At 36.6% G+C, this 27518-nt stretch overlaps 1 protein-coding gene across 1 annotated transcript in view; it reads right to left on the bottom strand.

Moving 5' to 3' along the window:
- Positions 1 to 6668: 6668 nt before the first annotated feature.
- PAWR (pro-apoptotic WT1 regulator) overlaps positions 6669 to 27518 on the bottom strand; it is a 69856-nt gene continuing 49006 nt past the window's right edge. The window contains exons 4-7 of the mRNA XM_053978602.1: positions 23824 to 23858; positions 15151 to 15298; positions 13729 to 13833; positions 6669 to 9235 (exon numbers count right to left, since the gene is read on the bottom strand). Coding sequence (XP_053834577.1) covers positions 9149 to 9235; positions 13729 to 13833; positions 15151 to 15298; positions 23824 to 23858 — 375 coding nt within the window. The 3' untranslated portion in view covers positions 6669 to 9148. The remainder of the gene's footprint in view (positions 9236 to 13728; positions 13834 to 15150; positions 15299 to 23823; positions 23859 to 27518) is intronic.

The raw sequence follows: 27518 nt of genomic DNA, 5'->3' as shown, positions 1-27518 counted from the left end.
CTAAAGCTACAGCTCTTTATTGCACTAAAGAAATAAAAGAAAAAAACAGAATCAGTATGAACAAGGACTTATTTTTAAACACCATTTTCCACAGGTTCAACAGAGCCTAGCTACTGTGGTAAGTATTGTCAACACTTCAACCAAAGAATACTGTCACTTCCCCTCCCAAGCCAAATACCATCATCTCATACAAATATCCTCCCTGCAGGCATACTCACCAGCCACAAGCCCTACCTGCCATCCAGCCTGACCTTTGTTCCCATCTCTCACTGACACACCCAAAATTCTTGCTGTGACACACAAACAAAAAATACTGTAGCAGACCTACAATGAAGTCAAACTTCATAAAAGTATAGTTAGAGGAAGGAGAAAAGATTAACACAGCCAGCTGTTTGCACATATGACACTGAAGTCAAAGGAGAGGCTTGCCTTCATTGGCCTTGCAGCTTTCCATCCTGGGCCTCAGATCCTAGAGCCACATTAGTAAGAAGTGATTTAATTAAAAATTATTTAATTATTACTTAAGAGATTATTAAAGTCCATTACAATCCAAAGTAATGCTTGCCAAGATCTCAAAACAGTTTATTATTTTGATTCTTGCATAATGATGAGGAAAAATATGTTTTGTTTCCATCTCTTTGGTGAGAAGATATGGCACTTTGCCGAATTAGAAGAAGGAAAATTCTCCTTGGTGCCAACGCCTAAGTGAACTGCACCCTGTGTCTCACCGCCTCGGTGCCGAACATGGCAGCTGAGAAATAGTCGGTATCTTGCTTTAAAACTTCCCTGTTTCTGAGTATCTGGACACACTGTTATCTGCAAAAGAGCAGTGAGAAAGATGGATAAAAGCTTCATAGAGGAAGAGCAGAAAAAGAACAGGACATTTTGCCAATTTTTAAATAAATGGAAGCTGATTCATCCTGTCCAGTGGGTCTTTGTAACAGCACAGTTAATGATACTGCCCTGAAATACGTTGGTTCAGCTGTCTAGCTGCAGCAGTGTAGTGGACAGCAGAATATATCTAGTACATGGCCTGAGAGAGGAAAAAAACAAACAGAAAGTGCTTACCTCTAAATCTTGCTCCCTGTATAGGTACTTCAGTTGTTTACTTTCCATAATCATACAGCTCCAACTGCCTCACAGGGCCAGAAAAGATTGTTAATAGATTCAAAAAAGTAAGTATTTGGTAGCATTGATAAAGGCATTTCCTGAACCCTTCAGTTAAGTGCTTTTGACTCCATGGCATTAAAAAATGAGTAAAATACACAGAACACTCCAATTGCAGAGATAAATAACCATCTGCTGGGATAACCTTCCTTAGATTTAGAATGTAAACTGAACTACATTTCAGCTTAAGCACTGAAAATCTCAAGAGGTATCAGTAAAGGAAAAGATAACTAATGAAACCAAGAAAAAGGACAATTGCACTCGTTTTCTGTAGAATCATCAAGTAGCCAAATGAGATCTGTTTGTCTTTGTTTAAAGTGTCATAAAATACATTTCAATTTTGTTCAAGAAAAAAGGTCATGAAATTACAGACTTGAAAAGTTTCAAGTCTTTATTTACCTATAGATCAGACAAATATACTAAAGTAAAATGCCTTGAAAGGTCTGCATTTTTGCTTACCCACAGAACAAACACACCAAAGACATCAGCTTTATTCATCCATTTTAGTAACACTTTTGGACATGGGACTTAGTTTCTGCTTTGAATGCTTTGACCTCTCATCTAAGGTCAATTTACAACCCTATGGATGGACCTCGTAAGAAAATTCAGAAGGTGGTAAGGCTCTGTGTTACAGAGGCAGCCCTGTGGACACCTGCTGGGCACTGCTGCCTTTGAATTAGTAAAAATTCTCACTTCTAATTAAAAACCCCAAAGAGTAATCTACTTTCTTTTATTTACTTTTATTTATTCTTTTATTTACAGTGGAATAAAGAGCAAATCTACTTTCTTCTACCAGTGGAGTAAGTCACGCAGTTGTTACCAGGAGTAGCTTCCAAATATTGGAATACACTCCCACAGAAGGAAGCCAGGGCAACTCTTCCTGCTCTCAACTGCCTCAGCTAAAATATTAGCAGCATTCTAAAAGCCATGTAACCTCAGTGGATAGGGTGCCAAATAAAAAGGATGTGATTCCTACATAGAGATTTTCCCAGTGAAGACTGCTGACAGTTGCATAAAAGGGAGCTGAATGAAGAGCATGCTTGCAGAGCTGCACCAGCCACTTGAATCAAAACAAGAAGCACCTTTCTTGAGATCCATATCAAGTTCTGGGCTTTTATAATCCAGTGCACCCAAAAGAGTAACCTTCCTCTGATTCTAAGCTTTAAAAAAAAAAATCATAAAAGCATTACCATTTTACACAGGCACAGTGAATTACATTAGGATGTACTAAATTACTTCACTCAGTAACATTATATTCAATGTGCTTTTTAAAAGACTTTTAAGATTACTTTGTTCCACAACACTTGCATACAACTATCTGGCACACTACAGAAACAGGGAGTATTTTGTTGGGGGGAGTGTTTCTTTTTCATAAATCTCTCAGCAGTTGTTAAGGAAGAATTTTCTACATTGAAATCTGTAAATGCAGCAGGAGGGCTCTCAGATACAGGGAAATCAGAATTCCTCCTGGCACTTTAGCAAGTAGTTCCCATCTTATCCTGAGAACCAGCTCTGTTATGCTTCTGCTAGAGATCTAAATGCTTAGAGCTAGACATCCCCCAAAACATTAACCATACTAACCAACATTACCACAGCATACTACAAATTACACTGTATTTGAAAGTCAATGTCCAATATTTCTGACCACTCATCCACAGACTATTATACTGTAGGAAATATATGATCAAAGCCCTGGGTAAAGATGTCATTTGCATTTCTTCAAGGGTAGAAAGTCATATTCTTCTCCTTTTTAAGTGTCTGTGCAAAGGTGAGCAAATGAAAAGCTGGAGATTACATTTTTCTCATAAAAACACTTAACTGTACTGCAGTGATAAGTGGAACCACTTCTAGATCTCTATTAAATATCCAGTTTGTCATCCTTTCCTTGTTGAAAATTAGGTGAAAAAAGTGCTGGAGGAAACTAGATTTTCTTCAACCTTACACAAAGATATCTTCTCCCTAATATTCAATCCTCCATATTCTCAACCCCAACATTGTTTCATCTTCTCCCTGCTTTAAAGCAGCCTTATAAATCCTAGAATCTGGAGAGTGAAAATTGAAAGTGACCACTCTTTTAAATGTCACTTCTCATACAAAGCCAAAGCAACAGAATTACAGGAAGGTTTAAGTGATATTTTACTACAAACCATAGTGAGCTGAAGCAATTAAATGAGAAGAGTGATTCAGCTGGGAACAATTAGCAGTTTCTCTATAATTGCTTCACAGAGAAATATGGGAGTTATTTCAAGAGAGTCTCAACTTGCAAAGCTTCAGCAGTTTTATTGTCCCATTAAATATATTTGGTAGCTGGCTGTAAACACACATACACTGTTGCAATCAAAATTTTAAACTCTCTAAACTGCATCATTGTTATAATGAGCCTTCAGGCAAAAGCAGAGATTAACATTTCCGAGAGAGAAAAACAAAGATTTCATTTCGCTACCTGTCCACAAAACCTGATTTCCAGGGAGAAATACTAATGGAGAGTATATCAATATGCCAATTATCAACCTCCACATTTCTAAAATATAATCTTGGTAACAGAAAAATACTGCCTTTTTTTTAAATTATGCTTAGCTTTCTTAGAAAATACTGATACAAAGAAGGACAACATTTAATGCTACTTTGTTGCAGATTACACAACAGCTCATTTAATGAGCCTGCAATACCTAAATATCTTCAGGTCTTTTAGTCAAGGACAACCCATAAAAATTGCTTGAGTTCCCATCCTAAAAGACTACGAGGAGATTGAGTTCTCATTTTTGCTGCTGTCACTTTTTAAGTGAATATTTTTGGTATTCCAGAAAGCATGAATTTTATTAGCTGTAACACCTAAAGAGGTTTACAATAAGACAATCAATTATAAAACCTGTTCATTTTCAACAGTGGTTCTGTTTACCAGAAAATGAGGCAGAACAGTAGCACAAAATATGCATACATTTCCATTACTTTCCCTATTAATGAAATTCCAGATCTGAAAACAAAGTTTGATTTTATTTAATATTTTTAACATTTAGAACATATTAATTAGAAATCAAGGTAGACTTAAGATTATCTTTGCAGTACAGACAAGGCTTTTATCTCTTGTTATCTGTAGATAGCAAAGAGCTTTACCACAAAAATAACTAAGTGTCAAAGGCATCAATTAAAGATAGCAAAGATGGCCTTTCTTACCTCAAAGTTTCCTTCTAAAACTTATGCAACTACTGCCAAAGTTCAGTTTAACCTCTCAGTAATTATAGCCACAGAAAGATTTCCTGAAGCAATCCTAAAATACAGCTACAAAAGTAAGAGTTTTCTGGCTCCTCTATTAGCAACATCCACTACAACTCCATCACTATTTACTAAGCATGTTTTACATAGTTTGGCTCAAACCAGTAGAAAATTCAAGACATTTCTAGAATGCTGCTGCTATTCTCAGCTATACTACAGTACTTGCAGGACTTCAGTGTTGAAGTGACAGTTGTGTTCCCTCAAAAGTCCACCAATGACTACCAAGGTAGTCACTCAGAAACAATACTGGATGTTGTCTTTTTATCCAGATTTTCTTAAATGAAGAATCAGAATAGTTTGAGTTAGAAGGGACCTCAAAGATGACCTAGTTCCCCCCTCCCTTGCCATGCAGAAGAATGTCTTTCACTTGACCAGGTTGCTCAAAGCCCAGAAGAAAACAAGGACTTAAGAGTCTTAAGACATTACCCTCAAATCTGCTCCTGAAATTCTTCCGAAGACATTTTAACTTCTACTGCTGTTAAAAGAAGGCCTGGTGGATTTGGTTTTATTGAGGTAAGCACCTTCATCAGGCTATAAAATGAGCCCAACTTAAAGATGTTATAAGACCTTTTCCGGGGGGCAGCAACTTTCACTTCAAGGTCTAGCAATAAGAAAATGAAACATTCCCTTTTTATGTGGTATAAAAGATGTCACAATTTCCTAATCAATTATTAAAACATGCCAATTGCTTAATATTACATCAAATGTCTCTGGTGAATGCAGAAATTGAAGGTCAATTCTGTTTAAACAGAAATCTCTCCTGAGATACCAGCAAGAGAGACTATGGCTACTGGGTGTGAATTAGCCCTCCCTGCTCAAGGAATGCCAAGTGAAACATGTGCATCCATTTCCATACCTGAAGGGTGGTCAACTGCTAGACAGGAAAGGCTCAGCTGCAAAGCTGTAGATTTAGGTGGAAATCCACTGCATAGAAGATAGGGCTATTTTGGGACACCTGAGACGGATCCTGTTGTTGGCTCCTGTCCAAATGCTTTCCATACACCACCATTACTGTTACATGTGATAGTCCCACAGAGTTTCACTTTTAATAGTTGGAGACTAACAGAACTTTTTACGGTACAACTAGAACATTAGATTGTCTCAATATCCTTATCAATATTCAATTCATCTCAAAATCTTGGTAAGCTCTTAAGTGTCCCAGACCAACTGTCAGCAGCAGTACATATCTCAGTGTATGAGAAAAACATTTCATATAAATATCTGAGGTTTGTTTAAGAAAGGAGAAAATCCAGCAAATAGGTATATGGACATTGTTACACTTCACAGATACCACTTAAATTTCTAGAAGAACAAGGGCAAGAAGAATATACCAAAAGATACAAATAGTTAAGTTATGAGAGAAAAATTAGAATCTCCATGGGAAAACATACCAAGTGCTAAGATCAGGTAGCTATGGTATGGCAAATCCAGTAATTAAAGGAGGCACTTGTGTACTTGGAGCTATAATTTCCCACCAAGACTCAGGAACCTAAAATGCCAAAGCCATAAACTGAGGAAACACATAGTTTTGTATTTTAAAACAAATCTAAAAGCCACCATGTTTTCATAAAGGCAGTCATCCTTACCCAAATTCACCTAACTTTTTAAATTTACTAAGTGCAAATGCTCTTAGCAGATAATGTCTTATCCATAAAGTAAGCATGGTGTTGAATGCGTGGTTGCTTATGGTATTTATGTTTACATTCTTTTAAAACAACAACATTACAAGCTTTATGATAAAATGTGATATTGTTATCATCTCCCTGACATTTACTGATTATCCATTTGTTCTCTTGATGTGCAGTCTGCAGCTATGAATGAAAAGGAGATTGCCCTTAATGATTCCGCCTGTGCAGTAGAAGAGAACATGTACTTTTATAGAGCTTTAGAAGTTAAATCAATTCACTTTCTGTAGAAACAGCACCGTAACATTCTTGCTTTCCCTGGGAAGGGTTACATTTCTGCTTTGAAGGAGGAGAAAAGATCATTTCTATGTAATTGATGGAAGGATACTCACTATTACCTGAAGCAAAGAAGTATAGTGTAAATATACAGATTTCTCTCTTGTGTGTCTGCATATGCATACACACTTGAAAACTCCCATGTGAATGCCAAAATAATTTCAGCAGTTCAGATTGGGAGCTTCATACTACAGAGGACAAATCCAGTTAGAATTTTAGAGAGACAGCATTAATTCTCTTTTAAAGACAGTAAGCACTCAGCCTGGATTAAAAAGAATTTTGTTTTATTTCAACAAAGGCAAACAATCTTTATTATAAAACATGTATCTTTCACCTGCAGTAGAAGAATCTCAAAATCATTTTTATAATCTGATAACAAGTACCACCACAACTAGTCAATGTTCAAAACTAAAATGGATATTCAGCTACTCACAGGTTAACGATGCTTAAATTTTTTAAACACATAAAATGGGTATTTTCTAAAAATCATTCTGCATTATGATTATGAGACAGTTTTCAGAGGAAAACTCAACTACCTCAAGTTTTCCAGAGCAGAAAAATCACAACTAGCCCTGAACAAGAACAGTTACATTAGAAATCCAGAAATTCTGCCAAATACTTCTGTCAGTTTTATGTACAAGTTAAAAAAAAATTCTAATTCTGGCATTACTGCCACCAAGAAGAGGTAATATGAAGACAAGTAACTCTTGTTTATGTTCTTTGTTGCTGTTTTTCTTTGGTTTAAAATGTACATGAAACACATTTTATGAAGTATCTCATTTGCTACTTCATATTGTTATCTGTGTGTACTGCAGTATGCTTAACATTATTATATTATGCATTTAATAATGCGCCAATATGTTTGACATCCCATGCAGAACATGGGTACGTGTATTTCCTGCCTAGTACACAGAGAAGGAAATCAGATGTTCTTCCAGAGAAAGTTTCATATTTATTCAAAAGGCATACATCTCAACTGACGTTATTATGTCTTCAAATGTTCAATTTCATGGAACTTATAAATTAAGGGAATTCTTACTGTTTCAATAATATCACAAGCAATACTCATTGGTGTACATTGTAATTCAAAGGGCTTATACAAACCCCATTTAACCCCCTGAGAAAAGGTTTTAAACAGTGTTCTATGGAATCTCATCTCCTCTCATGTGGAGGAAAACACTGAGGCATCCTGGACTGTAAGTGTCTTGAAAAACACTAAAGTTTTGACAAATTTTTCCTTATCAGAATACACAAATGCAAAATAATCTATCCTATATCCAAAACAATCTAAAATGTAACAATAATAGCTGGAATTTTAAATTTAAGAAACACCGTCATTAAATGCACATTATGGAAACAACTGGCAAATCTGAAAATCAACTGTCATCTATATTTCACATATATATATATAAATATACCAATAGTGTTATATTAAAGTTGCTTTTAAGTTTTAAGGTAACAAGAACTATATGTATGTAACTTTCTGACACCAAAATTGCCCACAAAAAGCCTGGACTCTTTGAAAAGTTTTAATTTTTAGTGTCCTTCCTCAAAGGGTATATACATTTAATCTGACCAGGAATGAAAAATGTGCTGTACATAAAGTACAAATAATTTTTAGTCTAAATGTTAACTGAGATCTGCGATCAAAGTCTTAAGGAAAATTTTGTCAGCTATAGAAGACTGCACACAGTCATAACTGGATTGTAACATCTAACCAGGCACTTTTTAAACAACTTATTAGTTTAAAATCAAGGATAAAAATGGGGTTTGTATACCATCTTATGTTTCAAAAAGGCACAAATCACTAGTATGCTCCTCTACTTCGTCACGTACAAAAAATTTTCACTCAGCTTAAAAAAAAATCCAAAAACTTGTATGGGTTATAATCACTACAAATTTTAAGATGACAAGAAGTGTCTTTGCTAAAGTGAAAGCTCCAGGTTTTGAATTCTCAACACAGCAAAATAACTGTTTCATTGCAAACTTGCATTTCATTGCTAAAGCAAAAGCTATAAAATAAACTGCAGTGCACAACTTCAATGTGATTCTAAGAACTTATTCATGCTGATACCAGAGGCAATTTATTTGGCTTTGTGGTGTTTTGCATTTGTTTGTTTTGTTGTTTTTTAGTAAAACCTTCCTCTTCTGACAGAATACTGTTAAACACAGAAAAAAAATGCTACTCTCTACTATTGTCAATCTTTCAGACACAGTAAAAAACCTCAACATAAAAGAGTTCTAGAGCAAGTCATCAATCTGCAAAATGTTATACATCAGTAATAAGGCATCCACTTTACAGCTACTTGAACAAAAAAGGAAGCATTTCCCAAAATACATATTTTGAATCTGTGTAAACAAAGCTTATATGTATTGCTTCCATTCATCTCAAAAATATACACCCACATGGACTGAAAGTGGTCTTGATGCTATGAATTTTAGATTACTGTAATTTATGCAGCTGTAATCTGAAGATACAAAATCCAAATATTTTTCATCTTAAAATTTTGAAACATGTCAAAAATTTTAATCATGCTTATGCAAAAAGAAGGCTAAAATACACCCCAAATTTTATGCCATTTCATTGAATGAAGAAAGCACTATGAAAATAAACATTCATCTGGTTTCCTAACAATAAATACAAAGACAGTTATTATAAGATACTGCAACACAGAAAATATTACTATATTGACCTTAGTGTTCAATCAGTAGTTTTTTTAATCTTTCCTCATTGACATCTGAATCTTCTACCTTGTCAGCTGTCCAACAACTTTTAAGAGGGTTTTGTTTTCTTGCTTCAATTGTTCATTTTCATCTTCTATATCATCTAGATCCTGTACAAGAAAAAAGAAAAATAAACACTTCTTAGGATGGAAATGCAAACTCTCAATTAGTAGCAGCAGAAATTTAGTATCTTAGCTCTGAAATTAAGAAGCTGGGATAGGGAAGAAGTAGTGTCACAGTAGATACCCTTAGAAATGTTAAACCAGCCTGTTTCAAAGTGCTACTATAATTACAAAACATTAATATTATATTCCTAAGCACCTTAAATAGAAACATGTTCAAATCAAAGCTACAGCAGTAATTAATGCATAAAGAAACCAAAACAGAATTGGGGTGATTATTTTTCTGGCATATACAGAGAGTGTATTAATCAGCTCCTGTTCCTGCTTCCCTGATTGCCTGTTGGCAACTATGGCTCTCATGTATACACATCACTTATTATTACTGCAAGAAGACCTGTTTTGTGATTAGGTATCAAAATTTTCAGAAAAAGACATGCCAGTCCGCTTTTTTTATGTGGAAAAAAAGAATAAAAATGGACTTCATACCTTCATACTTCTACCTGAAGTGCTACTGGAAGAACAGACAGTGCACACAGAGTAGTAATGGGTGCTCAAAATAGATTGCTTTCAGAATGTTGAAAATGTGTTTGACACACACAAATGTTTGTGTCTTGTCCACTAATTACCATTTTTGTCCAGTTCCCATTTCACTTCTTCACTCCTAACAAGTTTTTTCAAGCCTTTAAAGTGAAAACCAGTAATAATGACTGCTTAATACAAACATTACTTCAATAAATATAATTTCACATGCAAGAAACAGAATGTGAACTAGAGAAGGATGAAGAAACAGAAGAGTGATGTCAAGGACAGGATTTTAAAGAGAAAATTGAAAGGTGGGCAAAGGAAAGCCAACCAGAATTCTCACTGGAGATCCTATGTGTTTTTTGATTCTAGTCTGCCAAACTGTCCTCTTGCCTTAAGTAGTAAAGAGAAGATTTTCTCTCTCTTGGCCCTTTAAGTAGTTATGCGGTGTTTGACATACAAAGCCCAGGTTCTTATTTCTTTCTCAGTGAGGTCATTCCAGAAGTGCACAATAGAGATCATTTGTTCAATCGACATAATGGTTTTTAAAAGCCTCTTCAGTTTGCCAAGCTAAAATCCACACCTCAATACCTTTGCAATCCCTTTATTGTTTTCTAGAGTGGAATCAAGAAATCACTATCAGAAATTCCTCTTTGCCTCACAGAAGTAAAGCTGTATCACAGTATGAATCACTTCCAGCAAATCAATTTGACCACTCCACCGTAACGGATACAAGTGACTTAAATATCTAAGCAGGCTAAGTTTTGGTGGATAGATACTATAAATACAATTTAGTATAAACAAATACACTTTATAATCTCTTTTGTGCAATTTAGATTAATAATCAGCTAGATGGAAAGGACAATACATTTTCAATAAAATTATTTCTTTTTAGTTTGGTAAACATAAAAGTTGTATTATAATGTTCAAACTTCTTGATCAAGCCATTGGATACCTCAATTAAAGCTTACCTAAAAACCTCCTGTTTAAAATTCTAGTATAATTGACTCAAAATAAAATATTAAAAGTTTGTGAAATGTTTATGCTGCAAAAATAACATTCCAAAAATTACTACATGTAAAAGTTTCTTGAATATAAGCCAGGAAAAATAACTGCTGCACTTTAAGTATCTACAGAACAATGAGCTGAGAGATGGAGGGGATTCTGCCACTCTGAAATTTAAAGTTTCTTATTCAAAATTACAACACTAATTTATGCTTATTAGCAAAAAAAGATGCAATAGCAGGAAAGCTTGAAGGTTGCATGCCAAAAGAACTGATAATTACACAATTGACACTAATTGGACTGTAAATCCTCACTGACAGACTCTCTCCAAGCACACTTTTAACTACACTGGCATCTTAGTAAGTTCAGAAATGACTAAGCATAAACTAATTGACAGCTGAACTTTGCCTACAAAGTATTCAAATATTTTGAGATACCTTTCCTTTCAGACATTTAAGATTTTTATGAAGCAATTGCCCCTTTCTTACAAAGAACATGGCAGACATACTTTTAATGTCTAATATACTGGAATGAGAGAATGTGTTTATAGGAGAAAGCCTTTTCTATTCCTCAATCTAAATGCAGCTCATATTCTTTAAGTATCTCTGTGATATACTGACTGATCTCAGCAAAATGATAATGTCACATTAAATAAATACACTCACTTAAAATGAGAAAAATTCTACCAGGAAGTTCTCATGATTCTTGGAAAAAGTTTTTCAAATGCAACACAAAGGTTTTGCCAATCAGGGATGCATCTGTGGTTATGAACTGACTAAAACTTCTAAAAAGAGCATTTTGCGAAATATGGACTGAGCAGTCAGAAAGATACACAATAAAACGGCCTTTTAAGAAGTTATATAGGGTATCTGATGTGGTATTCTTCCCATATCTGTGCATCTTAACATCCAATAACTGTATATTTTGATGAACAAAAAAGCTGGAGGAAAACAATGAATGTGTAGATGGTCAAATTTAGAGACTCTTATTTAGGCTGCTTACCAGCAAAACTTTTTAAGATGATCTCTGCATAGACTCACTAAATAAATTTCAGTCCTCAGGACATCCTTTTATCTGAACAGAAGGCAGCTGTTCTTCCATGAAAAGCATCCAATCCTGATGCTAGGCCTACAGAAGGACACTCCATCAGATGGATGTCCAAGTGCTGGCTCTCATGTTTTCAGTTATGATAATAAACCTGAAGCAAATACAACTGCCGTATTAACTTCCATAACCTTCTATCATGAGAATGATGTGATATTTATGCAGCTTTTCTAATTTTTTAAACCTTTTCTCTTTCTGAATCCACATGGATAGCCAATATAGAAACAATCATAAATTGAAGAGTTAGTAAACAGGAAAGTAAAACTGTATTTGTGTTAATGGAAGCATCACTTGAGACATGAGTTCAAGACAAATAACTATGCTGGTCATAAAATCAAAAGCCAGCTACTTCATCCTTAAGAAAAGCCAAAGAGACACAGACATAAACAACTTGCACTCCATTGAGCAAACACAATATTAAAGCTATGAAAAACTGCTGACCTGATAGACCAAAAAAATCCCTTCTCTTCTGTGTTTAAAAGTATCTACTTAGGGAGCACCAATAAGATGGCTTTGTAGATCTCATTGAAAGGAAAATTTTTGTCAATATATAACAAAGTTGGTTTTGAAATTACTTCATTCAGTTTATATTTTCTTCCATCCAACAAGCAAAAACTGCCCTTGTACTTAACACAGGCAATGCACAGACAGTGCCTAACTTTACTATGGATGTTCAAAGACAGTTTCTAATCCATCCTCTTGATGGATTTCATTTAGGACATCACACTTCAAGTAGCCAAAACAAATAACATTGCTTCTGGAACATCAAACCTCTCAAAAAGTTGTCCTATGCCCCAAGATTTCAGTCATTTAGGTTCTTTTGATTTGTTCTTTCCGACCTTTGAGTCAGGAAGTCAGATGTGACCAACAGTATTAAATAGCTTTGTCATCCATTATGCAGAAGGAATGAACACCTGCCTCAACTGTAATAAGGCCAATAAGCTTAGATGAGACAGATTCTTTGCAGAATGAAAGAACTGCATGAAGAGCAATGCCTCAGTTGAAATACAAATCTCTCTAAAACAGATACCACCTCATTTATCCTACGGATTAACTTCCAACTTTCTCCATATAAAAGTCTAAATATGTGTTTCAGAATAATCTCATCTCTTAATTTTCTAGGTTAGCTTGCAAACTTCTGAATGCTGTCCTCCTTTGCTATTAATGAAGAGCTGCAAAACTCTTCTTCTTCTTCTGCAGTGTAGGTCTGACACTCTTCATGCAGTTATTGCCTCCCTTTACCGATGGACTTACCAGAGCCCTGTCTGCATGGACTAGAAGAGAGGCATGTATCTCTAGTACATCAGGACTCCACACCTCAGCCAGGAAGGTCAGGATGAGGTCATAATCCACCCTATGAAAGAATTCCTGTTTGCCCTTAAAACTGGTGCAGCTTTTTTACCAACTTTAAAACATCTCATCCTGTCCTATTCCCAAGCATGTCTCACTCTTCTACCCCTCTTCTCCTGCCTTCACACCCTGCCTGGTGATGTTACCTCATGTCTCCTGCCCTCTGTCTTACTCTGCCTTTACTTGGGATCAACGTAAGGAGTATGAGAATATCTGTCAAAATATAAAGAGCTGTTCGTTTTTTAACCTTGCTTTATAAACACTTAGAACAACAAGGAATTGACCAGACTTAGGGAAGTTAATCATGACAAATACAAGTCACCTTAGAAAGAAAATACAACTTACTGACATACCTCTTGAAAAGCTACACAAATACAAAGAAAACCCCTCAATTAATTATTTTCTGACCTTGCCTGGACATGGTGCCTGAAGAATACAACAGAGAATGCAGACACATTTATTTCCTCTTTATAGAGCCATGTAAGAAAGTATTTGCTTACTCTATTTAATAAATCAATTTCTTCTTTCAGTTTTCCAATTAGTTCCTCTTTGTCCTGTGCCATCTTCATTAATCTTGCATTTTCCTGTCTTTCTTTTGCAAGTTCCTATAACCAGAATACAGAATGAAGTTGGAAATGTAAATTCTTGTTTTAAGGGACAGTTTTAAGTTAATACCATCTAAAACAAAGAAAGAAGAACACACACACACTTATCTATAATTTTTTTCCTACAGCAAGTCAAACCCACATCTTCAAGTCCTTTTATATTTCAAGGAGCTAAAGAATCACATCTAAGAATATTTTACCAACAGCAAATCTGTTTGGTATCTGATTTGGTATCTGATAGTGTTTTAATTTATATTTAACTTAAGCATGAACACAGAATTGGACAGGGGCCCAAAACAGAAGAAGTAAATGTAAAGTATCAGCTTCCAAATTGTTGTTGGTTGGATTTTCTGTTGTTGGCTTTTTATAATACCATCAACAAGAAATGAAGACTCTTAAATCTGTGGGCCCGAATGTGAGAAAGAATGAAAATATTCATTAGGAAAGAAGGTTTTAAATCTTCTTCTATTTTTTTTTACTGGCAATTAAAGCATTTCAGAAAGAAGCTGATTTAGAAGGGAGGATTGTGGTGTACTTTACTCAAATGAAGGTTCATCTGGTCTTAAATAAAAAACAGTAATTTCTGCAAAATAGCTGTTATTTTCTCCCTTTCCAAGAAAAGACCTATTCAAATTGTGTTTACTTAGTAACTTTCACTCATATGAATCAAGAATATTTAGTAAGTTACCCACAAAAAATCCACTTCAGAGGAAGACAAAGAAGCCAGTAATAGATTACACAGATGACATTATTTAGCAAAATATTGGCTTAAGTGAAAAGCTCAGCTTTAACATTATTACATTTTCCCAAACAGTTTTTATTAAATCAGTGTGAAAATATGAAAACCATTTAAAATATGTATTTCAATGTCTACAGCTCTAACAAACAACTAGATAGCAATTAAATTTTACAATATTTCAGTATACTAAAAAAATCCAAACCAACAAGTAGATCTGAAACTGGCTTGTAACCTTGTGAACAGCCAGTGAGCTCCTTCTTCCCCCAAGATATTTGCTCTGTGCTGGTGTGTCACAAGGTACATAAGAGTAGCACACAGAGCACTGCTAGCACTCTAAGTGTATCATCTTTGCCTTAACTATTTCTCACTTATATACCAAATGAAAACTAAACATCTGTGATTTGAAAGTTCACATTCTTCTCAGTCAGTCTGACTCTTTATATGTTTTCGTAGACATAACTATGTGTACTTCAAGCATTTTGCATAATTTCTATGTATTTTACCTGCAAATTTCCCCACGGAGTTTCAGAAGTACTTTACTTCAGATGTACACCATAGAAAGATTAGTTGGTACTTACCCATTCAAGTTCCTCAATCCTCTTTTCCAAAGTGTTACTTGGTAAAGAACTGCCAGAAGAATTTGCATCTCTGCTGTATCTGCCGTAAACTGTCCTCTCTGTTCGGGAATATCTATTTGGAGCATCGTCATCTGGTGCATTAGCTGCACTGTGAAAGGCAGAGCAAAGCAGACTCCTATTTACACATTTGACAAAATGGAAATGAGAGCAGTCACAAAAGAGCTTTCCAAAGCAGTCAGTAGGTCAGTGTAATAAACTGCAGAGAATGTATTTCACAGCTCTTGTGTGGCTGAGAACTCACTAAATTCACTGCCTGAGGGATTCAAATACTTGGATAATGCAGCTTTCATCACATGGGTAATACCCTATAACCACATACTTACCCTATTTTTCAAGTTTCATTAACTATGCACATTAAAAACCAAGTTAAATTACTTCATTTCAAGAACTAAAGTGCCACTACAGAGTTTAAACCAAGCATCTTTTTAACAAGATGAAAACATAAGGGATGAAAACACAAGTATATGTCCAAAACATAAGAAGAATATTGATTAACTCTTTGGGAACTATGGATTTGGTCTGTAAGGGAATGGAAAGTAAACTGAAGAGAGAAAGTGATGTGACCCAACAAATTAATTTTATGCCATCTCCAGACATTTTACTTCAGAACTTTGGTACAGAGGAATTTATCAGAGAGATGCTGGTTGGTAGATGCTCACTCCTTAAGTGGTCCTATGGGTTTTTTTGGTTTAGATTATATGTCTATTTATTAAAAATCAGTCATGGAATCAACAGATAAGCACTGCAAGTGCACATAAGCTAGTTTTTAAAAAAAGCATGCATGTTCTCCATTACTACTGGTGTGTACAAAACCAGTACTAGTTTAAAAATATGTATAAAAAAAATATGTTTAAAAACTATGTAAAAATATGTAAGTCAAGCATTTTCAGTCACAAAACTAACAGTGTCCTTCCCATAGCAATTTTCTTCCTAACAGTAATGTTACATACCTTCAATGAAGATTCTAATGAATAACTAAGAACAACAGAACAGAGTGTCCTGAGAGCAGGGAAAGAGACTTTCCCTCTCCAATTCACCAAAACTATACTTCTTAGACCTAGAATATACAGACAAACTGCCAAGACAAAACCAAAAAATGGAGATACTCAAAAGCCACCTGTAGATGGTCCTCAATAATCAGCTCTAGGTGGCCCTGCTTGAGCAGGGGACTGGACAAGATTTCCCCCAGAGGTCCTTTCCAATGTGAACCAGCCTGTGATTCTGCAAAATCACACAGCTGAAGTATGTATACACTGATGTTCTAGACCACTTAGGAAAAGAATGAAAAGCACTATGAGCATCCCTACAACATTTCCTTTAAAACACAGAAGAGTATATGATTAATGTGTTAATTTAACCATTTTGCATTTCATAACTCTAGAAAACCCCTGCTGACAATGTGCAGACTTAGATGGATACAGTGTAAATCAAAAGCAGGAGTATCTGGCAAAGGCATGTCTTTTAATGGATATAAATATTTTTTTGCTCCAGTATGTGTGAAGTTTCCAAGACACACTGACACAATTGTAAGGAATTTTGTAGCTTAATGTTATTACCATATTTAGCACTGTTTATTCTTCATCCAGAAGATTTTTTTTATAAAACATTTCTAGGACCGGATATGCATGTTGCAACACAAGACAAATATTTAAACTTAACTCTATAAATTCTAGATTGAGTTTCCTACAAAACATGTAGTTTTGTGCTGTTTATGTCTCAAGGAGAGACCACACAAAAAAAAAGGTCTCAAATTTTTCATCATTTAAAAATGAATACTTTTGCCACCATACTGGAGTATTTAAACTCAGCTCCAGTGACTGATATTGGCAGAAGCTCCTACATAAAGATTAGAAGAAATAACACCTGGACAGGAAGGGTTTCATTAATAAAGAAAATACTTGAATTTTCAGGGTTTTTTTTCCTGAAACTCACACTTGAATTTCCTCACCTATTCCACTGGGCAGCAGACCCTACTGAACACATTCCTTATCACTGTAGGAAAGAACAAAGAACCTCCTATCATGGAGGCTTCTAGGAAATGGGATTTAAAAAAAAAAAATTAAGGAGGCATCAGTCCATAACCTAACACAAGGAATATGACAGATAAAAAGTTCATTATTTTGGTTGTTATAACCAATGGCTAGTACACGGCATTGACAAAAAAAAGTACTACTACCCATGACACAACAGAAACATCTTTTACAAAGAATGGAACTTAAGTCTTCAGATGCAATGTCACTTCATGAGTGTTAAATGAGAAAGAATCACAGAATCAGAATATATTGAATTGGAAGGGACCCATCAGCATCATTTAAGCCCAACTGTTGGCCCTAGATACCCCAAGAGCCACATGTGCCTGAGAGCATTGTTCAAACACTTCTTGAATTCAAGACAGGCTTGGTGCTGTGACCACTGCCCTGAGAAACCTATTCCAGTGACCAACCACTCTCTGGCTGGAAAACTTCTTGATATCAAACCTAAACCTCCCCTGACTCAGCCTTATGCCCCTCCCTTGAGTCCTGTCATGGATCACAAGTGTCAAGATATCTGTACCTGACCCTCCTCTTTCCTGCACAAGGAAGTTGTAACTGAAATGAGGCCTCCCCTCAGTCTCCCCTTCTCCAGGCTGAACAGACCAAGTGACCTCAGCCACTCCTTATAGGGTTCCTGCTCCAGTCCCTTCACCATGCTTGTTGCTCTCTTTTGGATGTTCTCTAAGAGCTTAATGTCTGTTTTATATTGTGGCACCCAAAACTGTCCCCAGCACTCAAGGTGAGGCTGCCCCAGCCAGAGCACAGCAGGACAATCCCCTCCCTTGCCTGGCTGACAAAGCTGTGCCTGATGCCCCCCAGGATCCTTTCCACAATGATGACTAGAAAAACAGTATCACTGAACTTGATGTCTCTTTACTAAGAGGAAACATCTATGAACCACCCCCAACAAAGATACTGTCTATGGAAGTATACATGTAAATTATGTTTATATATAAAAATACACAAATATAAATATATTTTACAAGGTTTCTTTTCTGGCTATACTTAAAACAAAAACAATAGAGCAAAATCAGTTTGACTCCTCTTACAGAGAAACAGAAATTCTGGTTTGTTGTTCCTAGTTATTTTCCTAATAACTAGGAATGATGTTCCTAGTTATTTTCTTTACAATAAAATCAGTTATTTATACAGGGACAGGTTTAAAAGTATTATTACAGCAAGGTGAAATATTTCTTGTTCCTTCCAATGCTTCTTTGATCCTCTCCAATGTCTTTATAAAGCACTGTCCAAATTGCCATTTCACCCAATGAAAATCACCTTGTCCAAGCTGTATTTCAACTACAACAGGTTTGTTTTTATGCCAGAATCTTAGAACTATACCTGATTTGGAAACTTGCTGGAAGAAGCAAAGGACAATTATTTCTAAATAGGGCACCTTGGCTGTTACTTCAGACTGCTTAAACCAAATTTGTGGCTTGCAGAGCTGAGCTAAGGAAAGGCGGTCTTACCTTTTCTACAGCTGCATTCCCTAGGCTCCTCCACTTTTCCTGCCTCTGTCCTTCAGGTGAATGGGAAGCTACTCAAACTACGATGCAGCAATCGAGCAGCCAAGCAAAAGAAAGCCATCAACTTGCAGCCACAGTGGCTCCCTGAAGCAGTACCATGCCCAGCTGCATGAGCACTGGCACAAGGGGCAGTGAGGAACTCCAGCCAGAACTTAGACCATCAAAACATTTTGCAGAAATAAACCCTACGTGTTCATGCCTTCTCATAACATCAGCAGTGTCTCAAGAAGGGCTACAAAAGTCAAGAAGAACTTCTTAAGTGACCCCTGTCTAAAATAAAATGCTCATATCTGCAAAGCAGTGGTCCTAAGGTAACAAGCTAGATGAGACAATGCTTCCAAAGCCAGCCCTCACTGTGAAACTCCTAAACACAGGCAAGTCTGGGCACAGCATTATGAAACAGCATTCCGTGGCTGTGTTTTTTTTTAATTACTGAGATCAAGGTTAGCATGATGGAAAGTAAACTGTTATCGTTTAAGTTTTATAATTATCTAAAAACACTGAGCAAGGCAATTTCAGCAGTGTTCAAACATTTCCTTCAGAACCCCTCCAATGAGTGCTCTGAAGCACCTTCTTTTTTTATGGTCTCTACTTCCCCTTGCATTTTTCAACTCTTACATGAATGATAAACTCAAGTATGATGGACTCTTTTACAATTACTGCTAAATAGTCTCTACCTCTAGGGTTCCATGTTAATGTGCTGTACTATCCTAAAAGAGGGGGCAAAAATCCTCTCTGACATGTTGACTGAAGCCATAAAACCATACCACACTGTAATCATTTCCACTAGTAAACAAACTTATAAGGGGAATACACTTCTGAACCAGGAAGAGATTTTAATCTAGCTCTTTTTGTAAATTGATCCAATTGATCTGATTCAAGAACCACGCAAAAATCTTTAAATCCCAATCTGCAAGGTTTACTTTACAACTTTTTTTTAAAAATAAAATTAATTGGTTCAAAAACTAGTAGACAGTCTTTAAAGTAAGCTGATAGAACAAACCTTCTGTGTTTATAAAAATATTCCTATGTCCGCATAAATATCCTCCTTTACTGTTACTTGCAAACAAGCCTTTTAGTTTACAAAAGAAACATAATTCATGTTAGATTAGACTCAAATATTTCAATAAAGAAAATGTACTTTGTCCTTCTCACATGTTTGAGAAATCATTGGTAACACCAACTGTGCTGATACCATCAGACCTAAATCGGAAAACCATTCTTACTAAAGGCAATATGTTTGGTACTTCAAATATCTATTCACAAAGCAGTGCAAAAAATGGCAAACCCACTTTCATAACAGTGGTTTGAAATGGCCAAGATAAGCCATATTACATTAAAAAACGTGAGAAGAAAATGGAAGAATGGGAAGTTGATATGGGCTATTGCAACTTAAGTATACCTACACATTTAAAACACATGAAGCTTACAGTTAGGACACATGACTGACTGACCACAGCTCCCAAATACTCTCCTGTAAGTCCTGTGCCCTTCATGTCAGCATGACCTTGCAGATTCTGGTAGTGCTTTTAATAGATCTCACAGTACCACTCCAGACCACAACAAAACAGTCACTTTCTCTTGAAAATATTTTATGCACTTAATAATGCAACTACAAAGGAACCCCTCCACAAACTTCTGGGGGTGTGAAAATTTCTGAAGTAAATTCAGAAGACAGACTACAATTAAAGACCAAGATCCTCATCACAAACTTTTATTTACTTTACAGCACAAAGAGACAGGCTCAGTTTGTCCGAGTCACTAAGCACACAGTAACACAGAGAAGCCATCAGAGTTCATTTGTAAACAGGTTTTCCAGTCAATGGACACTCAGTGAAATAGGTTTCCCAGCAATGTCATATAAATGTTTAGTCACAGATTGTTGCATCCATATAGGGGAAAGTAGCCAGTGTAATTCATAGTGTAAAATCTGTACAATTCCTTAAGTCCTGGAACACACCAAGAGAACAATGATTCTGTAAGAACACACATAACTGATCTTCTCTGCTTTTTAATCTCTTTTCTCCTGTCAGATACAGGGAGGATGGGTATCTCAGTGTAGAGGCAGAATCACAGAATTGTTGAAGTTGTAGAAGAATCTCTAAGATCATAACATAAGATATGAAAACAGTTAAATGAAAATGGAAAGGAAAGGTACTGGAAGTCCAGAATAATATCAATAATCCAGGACTAGAAACCAGAAAGGATAATGGAGACAAAACAGGAAGAAAAAAACAACAACAAAAAAAAAACAACAACAAAAAAACCACACACACAAAATCAGACAAAAAATAAAGAGAAGACAGGACCTCAATGATTAAAGGAAAGGGTGTCTAACTGCCCTAGGAAATGGAAACCAATGAAGTGAAGAAAAATGCTGAGATGAACAAGATGTCATGTTTGATAAAGAATAACTGGGGAAGAGTGAGAAGGCAAAAGAGAAGGAGCAGTGGTAAAAATGGAAGAAAGCAACCTGAATATTTTTGGCAAAGAACTCAGTCATTCAGTGGGAAAGAGAATCTATTACAGAATCCAACATTTCAGGAAAATATACTTTCCTTTTTGCTATCATATGTCTATGAAGTCTACTGACCATCTATCTCCCACAAAGTACTGGCCACTTACTGTCGCAAGTTTCAAATAGGATCTCTAAGTGCTTGTCCCTATGTGAAACACACTTCACTCTGTTTGCTTTGAAAACCTAAGAGAGTACACCCAAGACTGTTAAAAGCAAATTAAGCTAAATGTATTTGAGTCTTGAAGCAGCCTATTATTGCAATTCAGCCTTTGGCATTAACATTCCAATTCTAGGTGCAACCACAGAATGGCATTTTCCACTTCACAGATTCACAGAGTATTTTGAGTTGCAAGGGACACACAAGGAGCACGGAGTCCAACTCTTAAGTGAATGGCCCATTCAGGGATTGAATCCACTGCCTTGGTGTTACTAGCACCATGCTCTAACCAATTGACTCCAAGGGACTCCTAATGTATTTGGGACTTCAGTGAGATCTGAGTGATCTGAATAAGAATTACTGTAGAAGAGGCTGCTTTCTGTAAGACCTTCACCTACTGCAGATGTTGGAAGAAGCAAACAAGCCCAGAACAATTTTGGTTCTGACTCCTTTAGCATGCAAACTGGAAAGCAAAACCACTGGGAGTAATAACTTAAGTTCCCTCACAGGAAAAATTATTTCAGGGATGTAGAAATTTTCAAATACAGCAGAAAATTAATAAATAATATTAATTCCAATCACAGTGGGCATTGTATTCAAGGAGAATAAAACCCACTGAGTATTTGTGAGCACTGGGCACTGTGTTGACAGTGGTAAATAATACTTGACTTTCAACTTGAAGTTCAAGACTATGCAATAAGTAAGATAGATGGCAACATCCATAAAATATTGAACAGCAGCTTGCAGCAAGTCATATTCCTCCTGCATGTGATGCCAGCCCTGACAGATGAAGTTGACAAAGACTCTACATCCCACATATAACTAAAGCTGACTGAGGGAAGACTGCATAACCAAGTCTAATTTAGCATTTCCTAGCTTTGGCATTTCCTCCTTTTGCAATGCTAATCAGTAGAATTAGATTATTTTCAAATAAATTATGAATGTGGTTGTGCAAACTTCTATTTATTACTACCCCACGCACAACCAAGTTTTTGCAAGCAAGTATATACAGCATGCAAGCAGAGATAAGGTTTATGAAAAGCCACAGAAGTATGACACACACCACTAAGTATTTGCAGATACAAACAGCAATACAATTCTGCACCAGGACTGAAGAGGAAGTAAAGACTGAACTAAAACATGCTTGATTAAAAAGAAATGAATCATGAATTACATAGTTATTAAGCTTGTGACAATAAGCCCGCCCATTCTGCAATGACAAAGTGATTAAAAAAAAAACCTATAAAAAGCATCACTCAACTGAGTTTATGAGAACCTGGGAATATAAATGTAAAAGACACCATGCTAGGAAAGCTAAAGCATAACAGGATAGGTTATTTTTTTTTACAGCGTGGGAGGTGAGACTCTGGAACAGGCTGCCCAGAGAAGCTATGGGTGTTCCCTCCCTCCAAGTGTTCAAGGCCAAGTTGGATGGGGCTCTAAGCAATCTAGTTCCCTGGAAAGTGTCCCTGCCCATGGCAGGGGACTGAACTAGGTGATCTTCAAGGTCTCTTCAAACCCAAACCATTCTATGAGTCTACAGGTGTACAATTTTGAGGGGTAGAAAATACAGCAGTGAAGACTTGATAATTGTAGATACTCTTTGCACTTTTTCTACAGCTGTATATATATATATATATATCTCTATACACACACACACAGATGAATTAACCACCTACATATTTTACCCAAGTAAAGGATACCTGAAAGGGAATGCATTCATGTACCGAATAAAAACATTCTTACACAATTGTCTTGCTTCAGTTGATGTATTTTAGACCCCGTGTTACGATAACATTTCCTAATAGCTGTGATAGTTGTGTCAGTACTAATTCTACATGGACAAAAATTTCACACACTGGTCGGGTGCATCAAGAACTTCTGAAGTATTTCTCTGATTTAAAAGCTGGAGTAATGACCAGGGTAATACCTGACTCAAAGACAAACAAATAACAAACAGGACATGCTGTATATGAGAAACATCTCTACAACTGAGACAGTGGTATGTCAAAGCCATCTTTCACTATTATTGTGGAGAGCAACAAAATTATCTTCCTTTATTCAACTTAGGAATACAGTGGCTCATGAATGAAGCTGTGAAAATACTGGCTCCTAGGCAATGTGTAGTAGAGTTTGACATTTGATTGGGTAACTATTCTGCCATGGTAAGATCCAGTAAAACACTAGTGGAATTTATTTTAAAGTAGTAACATAATAGAGGGCTTTGGATAAGCTTGCTGCATCTTTCAGGTCCTTTGCCTGATATCAGGCTATGTATCTACAGTAGCAGTATGATGGCTTCTACTACAAATAGCCATTTAATCAGCATTATTTCTGGCAGAAATGTAAACAAAATTGTTGTGTACAAAGATCTCATACCTTTTATACCTGCTTGAAACCGTCCTGGAGGAGTCCTAGAAGAAACAAAAAGGAAAAACTAATTAATACTTTTCTTGTAGCTACACTGCTAAAATACCTTATCGCTCCACAGAAAACTAAGTCTGCAGTGAGAGCAGTCCCATGCCACTGTAAAAGTCAGTTTTGCATTACTTTGTTGTCAGGTATGGACAATACCAGGACTATTGCTGCTTCTGCATTTTACTGCTTCTGAACACCACCCCAGAAGCCTTAAGTGTCTGCTGCTGATTACCTCTGATCATAAAACTGGATGCACTTATTCCATCCCCCTGCATGCACAACATGTGAAACAGCTCACACCCTGCCACCAGTACACCTCCACTACCATAACTAGTATGGAAACACATGTGCACTTTGATAGTTGTTCATCAACTTGTCCAAGAGCAGCAAACTGTTTCAATTCATCAGCACCATTGCTGTCTTTCCAGATGAGAACAAAAACTGAAGCTGTCTAGTACAAAAATTAAGACATGTTTCAACTGGTGAACAAGGGCTCAGATTTCACAGAGTAAGTCCATAAATATTTTTTAGGATGTTGTAAGAACATGAACCAATTATTTTCTTAGTCATAGGCAAAACACCTCGCCAGCAAATAACAAGTAAATAGTCAAGAAAGAATATTTAAGGACTTAAAGGACAATTGCTTTTATGAGGAAAAAAAAAAAAGGCAAAGTATGAAATGCTGTCTACTTACAACACTTACTGCAGGCAAAGAAGTAAATGAGCTCTCAAAACAAGATGCCAGAGAAATTCCATCCACTCTGAAAATTCTACAAGACATCACACTGCCTTCACTAATCAGCACACTAGTGACTTTGTAAGTAAATAAACAAACTAAAAATTAGGACAGAAGGAGTATTTTACTATAGAAAATAGAATTTTAAAAAATATTTGTATTATATAAAAAAAAACTTCATCTGAAAGTACATTTTATTTTACGAAGCATTTTCCATTTTTGCCATATGTGCTACATCTTATCCCTAACATAAGCAGAAGAACAAAATTCAACAAATTCATGGGAACTATTTAAAGAAACCCACAAATTTGCCAAAATTGCTGGTTTAACACTGATAACTATTTCTATCATTGATGACAGCATCTGAAAATTAGTGATTCACAGCTGTGAAACAGAAACCTAATTTACCTCTAAAAGGGCAGAGAAACAATTTTAAATGTTTCCAATGCTATTTTTAAAGTTTACTTAAGGGTAGGTTATCTTTGAAAGGTCATGGAAGCAGGGGAAGGTTTCTGAGGACTAAAATGATCCTTTCTTCAAGAAGGATCATCCAGGGAACTACAGGACAGTCCTTAGCTCAGTCCCTGAGTAGGAAACAGAATAAATCCTCAAGAACAGAAAGGTGAAATCGGCATGGATATATGAAGGGAACACCATGCCTGACCTGACAGCCTTCTATGATGAGAGGACTTGATGAATGAAGACAAAGCAGATGATGCTTACCTAGATGTTAGCAAAGCTTTCAACACCTTCCCACACAGCATATGTATATGGAAATAGAGGCCAGATAAGCAGACCATGCAGTGACTACTGGGTCCAAAGGGTTATGAGCAGCAGTATAAAGTCCAGCTGGACGCCAGCCACCTTTGCAGGGATTGATACAGGGGCCAGTACTGTTTAATGACTTCATTAGTGACCTGAATTATGAGACAAAGTACAGCCTCAGCAAGTTGGCACACTACAAACAACTTGGATGAGAGGTTAACAATACATCAGGTGGCTGTGTTGCCATCTAGAGGGACACAGACAGGCTGTAAATTTGGCTTACAGAGACGCCATGAAGTCCGAAAAGAAAATGAAAATGCCAAGTCCTGCACCTGAGTCTGGGGATGAATAATCCCAAGCAGAAGTACATGCTGTGGAAAGCTGCTGTGCAGAAAAGAACCTGGGTGTCCTGGTGGACATCAAGTCGAACGTAAGCCATCTCTGCTCCCTTACAGCAAAGGTCCATGGCATCCCCAGGATGCACTGCCAGCAGGTTAAAGGACAGCATCCTGAGGAGAGCTACAAAGACAGTGAAGGGACTAGAGGAGAACTCACACAAGGAGTTGCTGAGGTCACTTGACTTGTTCAGCCTGGACAAGACTGAGGGGAAACCTCATTGCAGTTACAACTTCCTCATGAAGGGACAAGGACAGTCAGGCACTGATCTCTACTCTTTGGTGACCAGTGACAAGACCCAAGGGAATGCCTGAAGTTGTGTCGGTGGAGGCTTAGTTTGGATATTAGGAAAAAGTTCTTCACATCTCAGGGTGGTTGGGAACACCTGACAGACCTCAAGAAGCATTTGGACAATACTCTCAGGCACATGGTGTGACTCCTGGGGTGTCCCCTCCAACTAAGCATATTCTCTAATTCTCCTCTGCTCAGCCTTGGTGAGACCACAGCTGGCATGCTGGGTCCAGCTCTGTATGAGAATAAGATACTGGAGAGACTACAGCCAAGCTGGACATACGATTAAAGGTCTGGAGCATCTGACACATAAGAAGTTGAAAGTGCTGGGAGCATTCAGCCAGGAGAATAGGATGCTCAGGACGTATCTTGCCAATGTGTACAAATTCCTGATGGGGTAAAGATGATGGAGACATATTTCTATCCATCATGATAATAAAAACCCCACTGGCTACAGTCCTGAGCAATTTGTTACACATATCCTGCTTTGTCTGCAAGACTTGGACTGGAGACTTCCCAAGATCTCTTCAAGCCTTAAAGATTTTTAGCTTTAAGACAGTCAGCAGTAACTGATGAAGTGATTTGACTCTGAGGTACGTGAAGAGATTCAAATTGTTTCATCTAATACATTAGGATACATGTTCCCTGTATCTGAGAGTTGAAAAGCCACATCAGTAACATCAGACACAGCTCGTGGTGGTGATGGTCTCAGACACATCCCAGCTGCCCCATTAGCTATGGGCAAGCAGTTCAATTGCCTTTTTAGGCTTGGATGGAGAGTTACATTGGGTCTAAATTTTGCTTAAATGCCTGCAGATACAATAAAGTAGGAACTCTGGGCTCTAATCTCCCTCAGTTCTTATTTTTTTAACAGCTTTTTTTTTTTCAGGAAAATGCTTCCTTGCGAACATAAGCCTCTGCTTGCAGTGAAAGGCAGAATTCATGAGAAAGGGAAAAATTGCACCTGGCACTGCAGTCTGGTGACGTGCACATACCTTTGTGCAAAGAAATCTTAAGGTAAGAGATGTTTGTTTTGTACTCTAGACACTAAAAGGATGCAATGAATGCACTGTATACCCTCATATTTTCTAAAACATTTTCATATACTAAATGCAAACGTAAGCCGTAAAGCAATTACACAGACTCGTACATTTAACTCAACAGGAGACTTTTAAAAGTTTGGCACTACTGTTCAGAAAAGCCAGCTCTTCAGAAAAAGCTGGGAAAGCAAAAAATGCTCAGAGACGAAGTGCATAGCAAATGCTCCCATTTGCTACAAATGACAGCTGTTGAAACAAACAAACGAAAAAACCTTGACTCAATTAAAAAGTCCTTTGTAGCAGATGTTTCTACAGTAAGTATTATTGGTTTTTATTTCTGTAGTTAAAACTAACTGTGAACAAAAAGTTTAAAATGCACATCTGATGCAAAAAAAATCCTCTGAACACAGAATTAATGTTGCAGATTT

The sequence above is a fragment of the Vidua macroura genome, chromosome 5, assembly GCF_024509145.1.
Source record: "Vidua macroura isolate BioBank_ID:100142 chromosome 5, ASM2450914v1, whole genome shotgun sequence".
Taxonomy (NCBI): Eukaryota; Metazoa; Chordata; class Aves; order Passeriformes; family Viduidae; genus Vidua; species Vidua macroura.
This window is presented reverse-complemented; position numbering and strand designations above follow the sequence as displayed.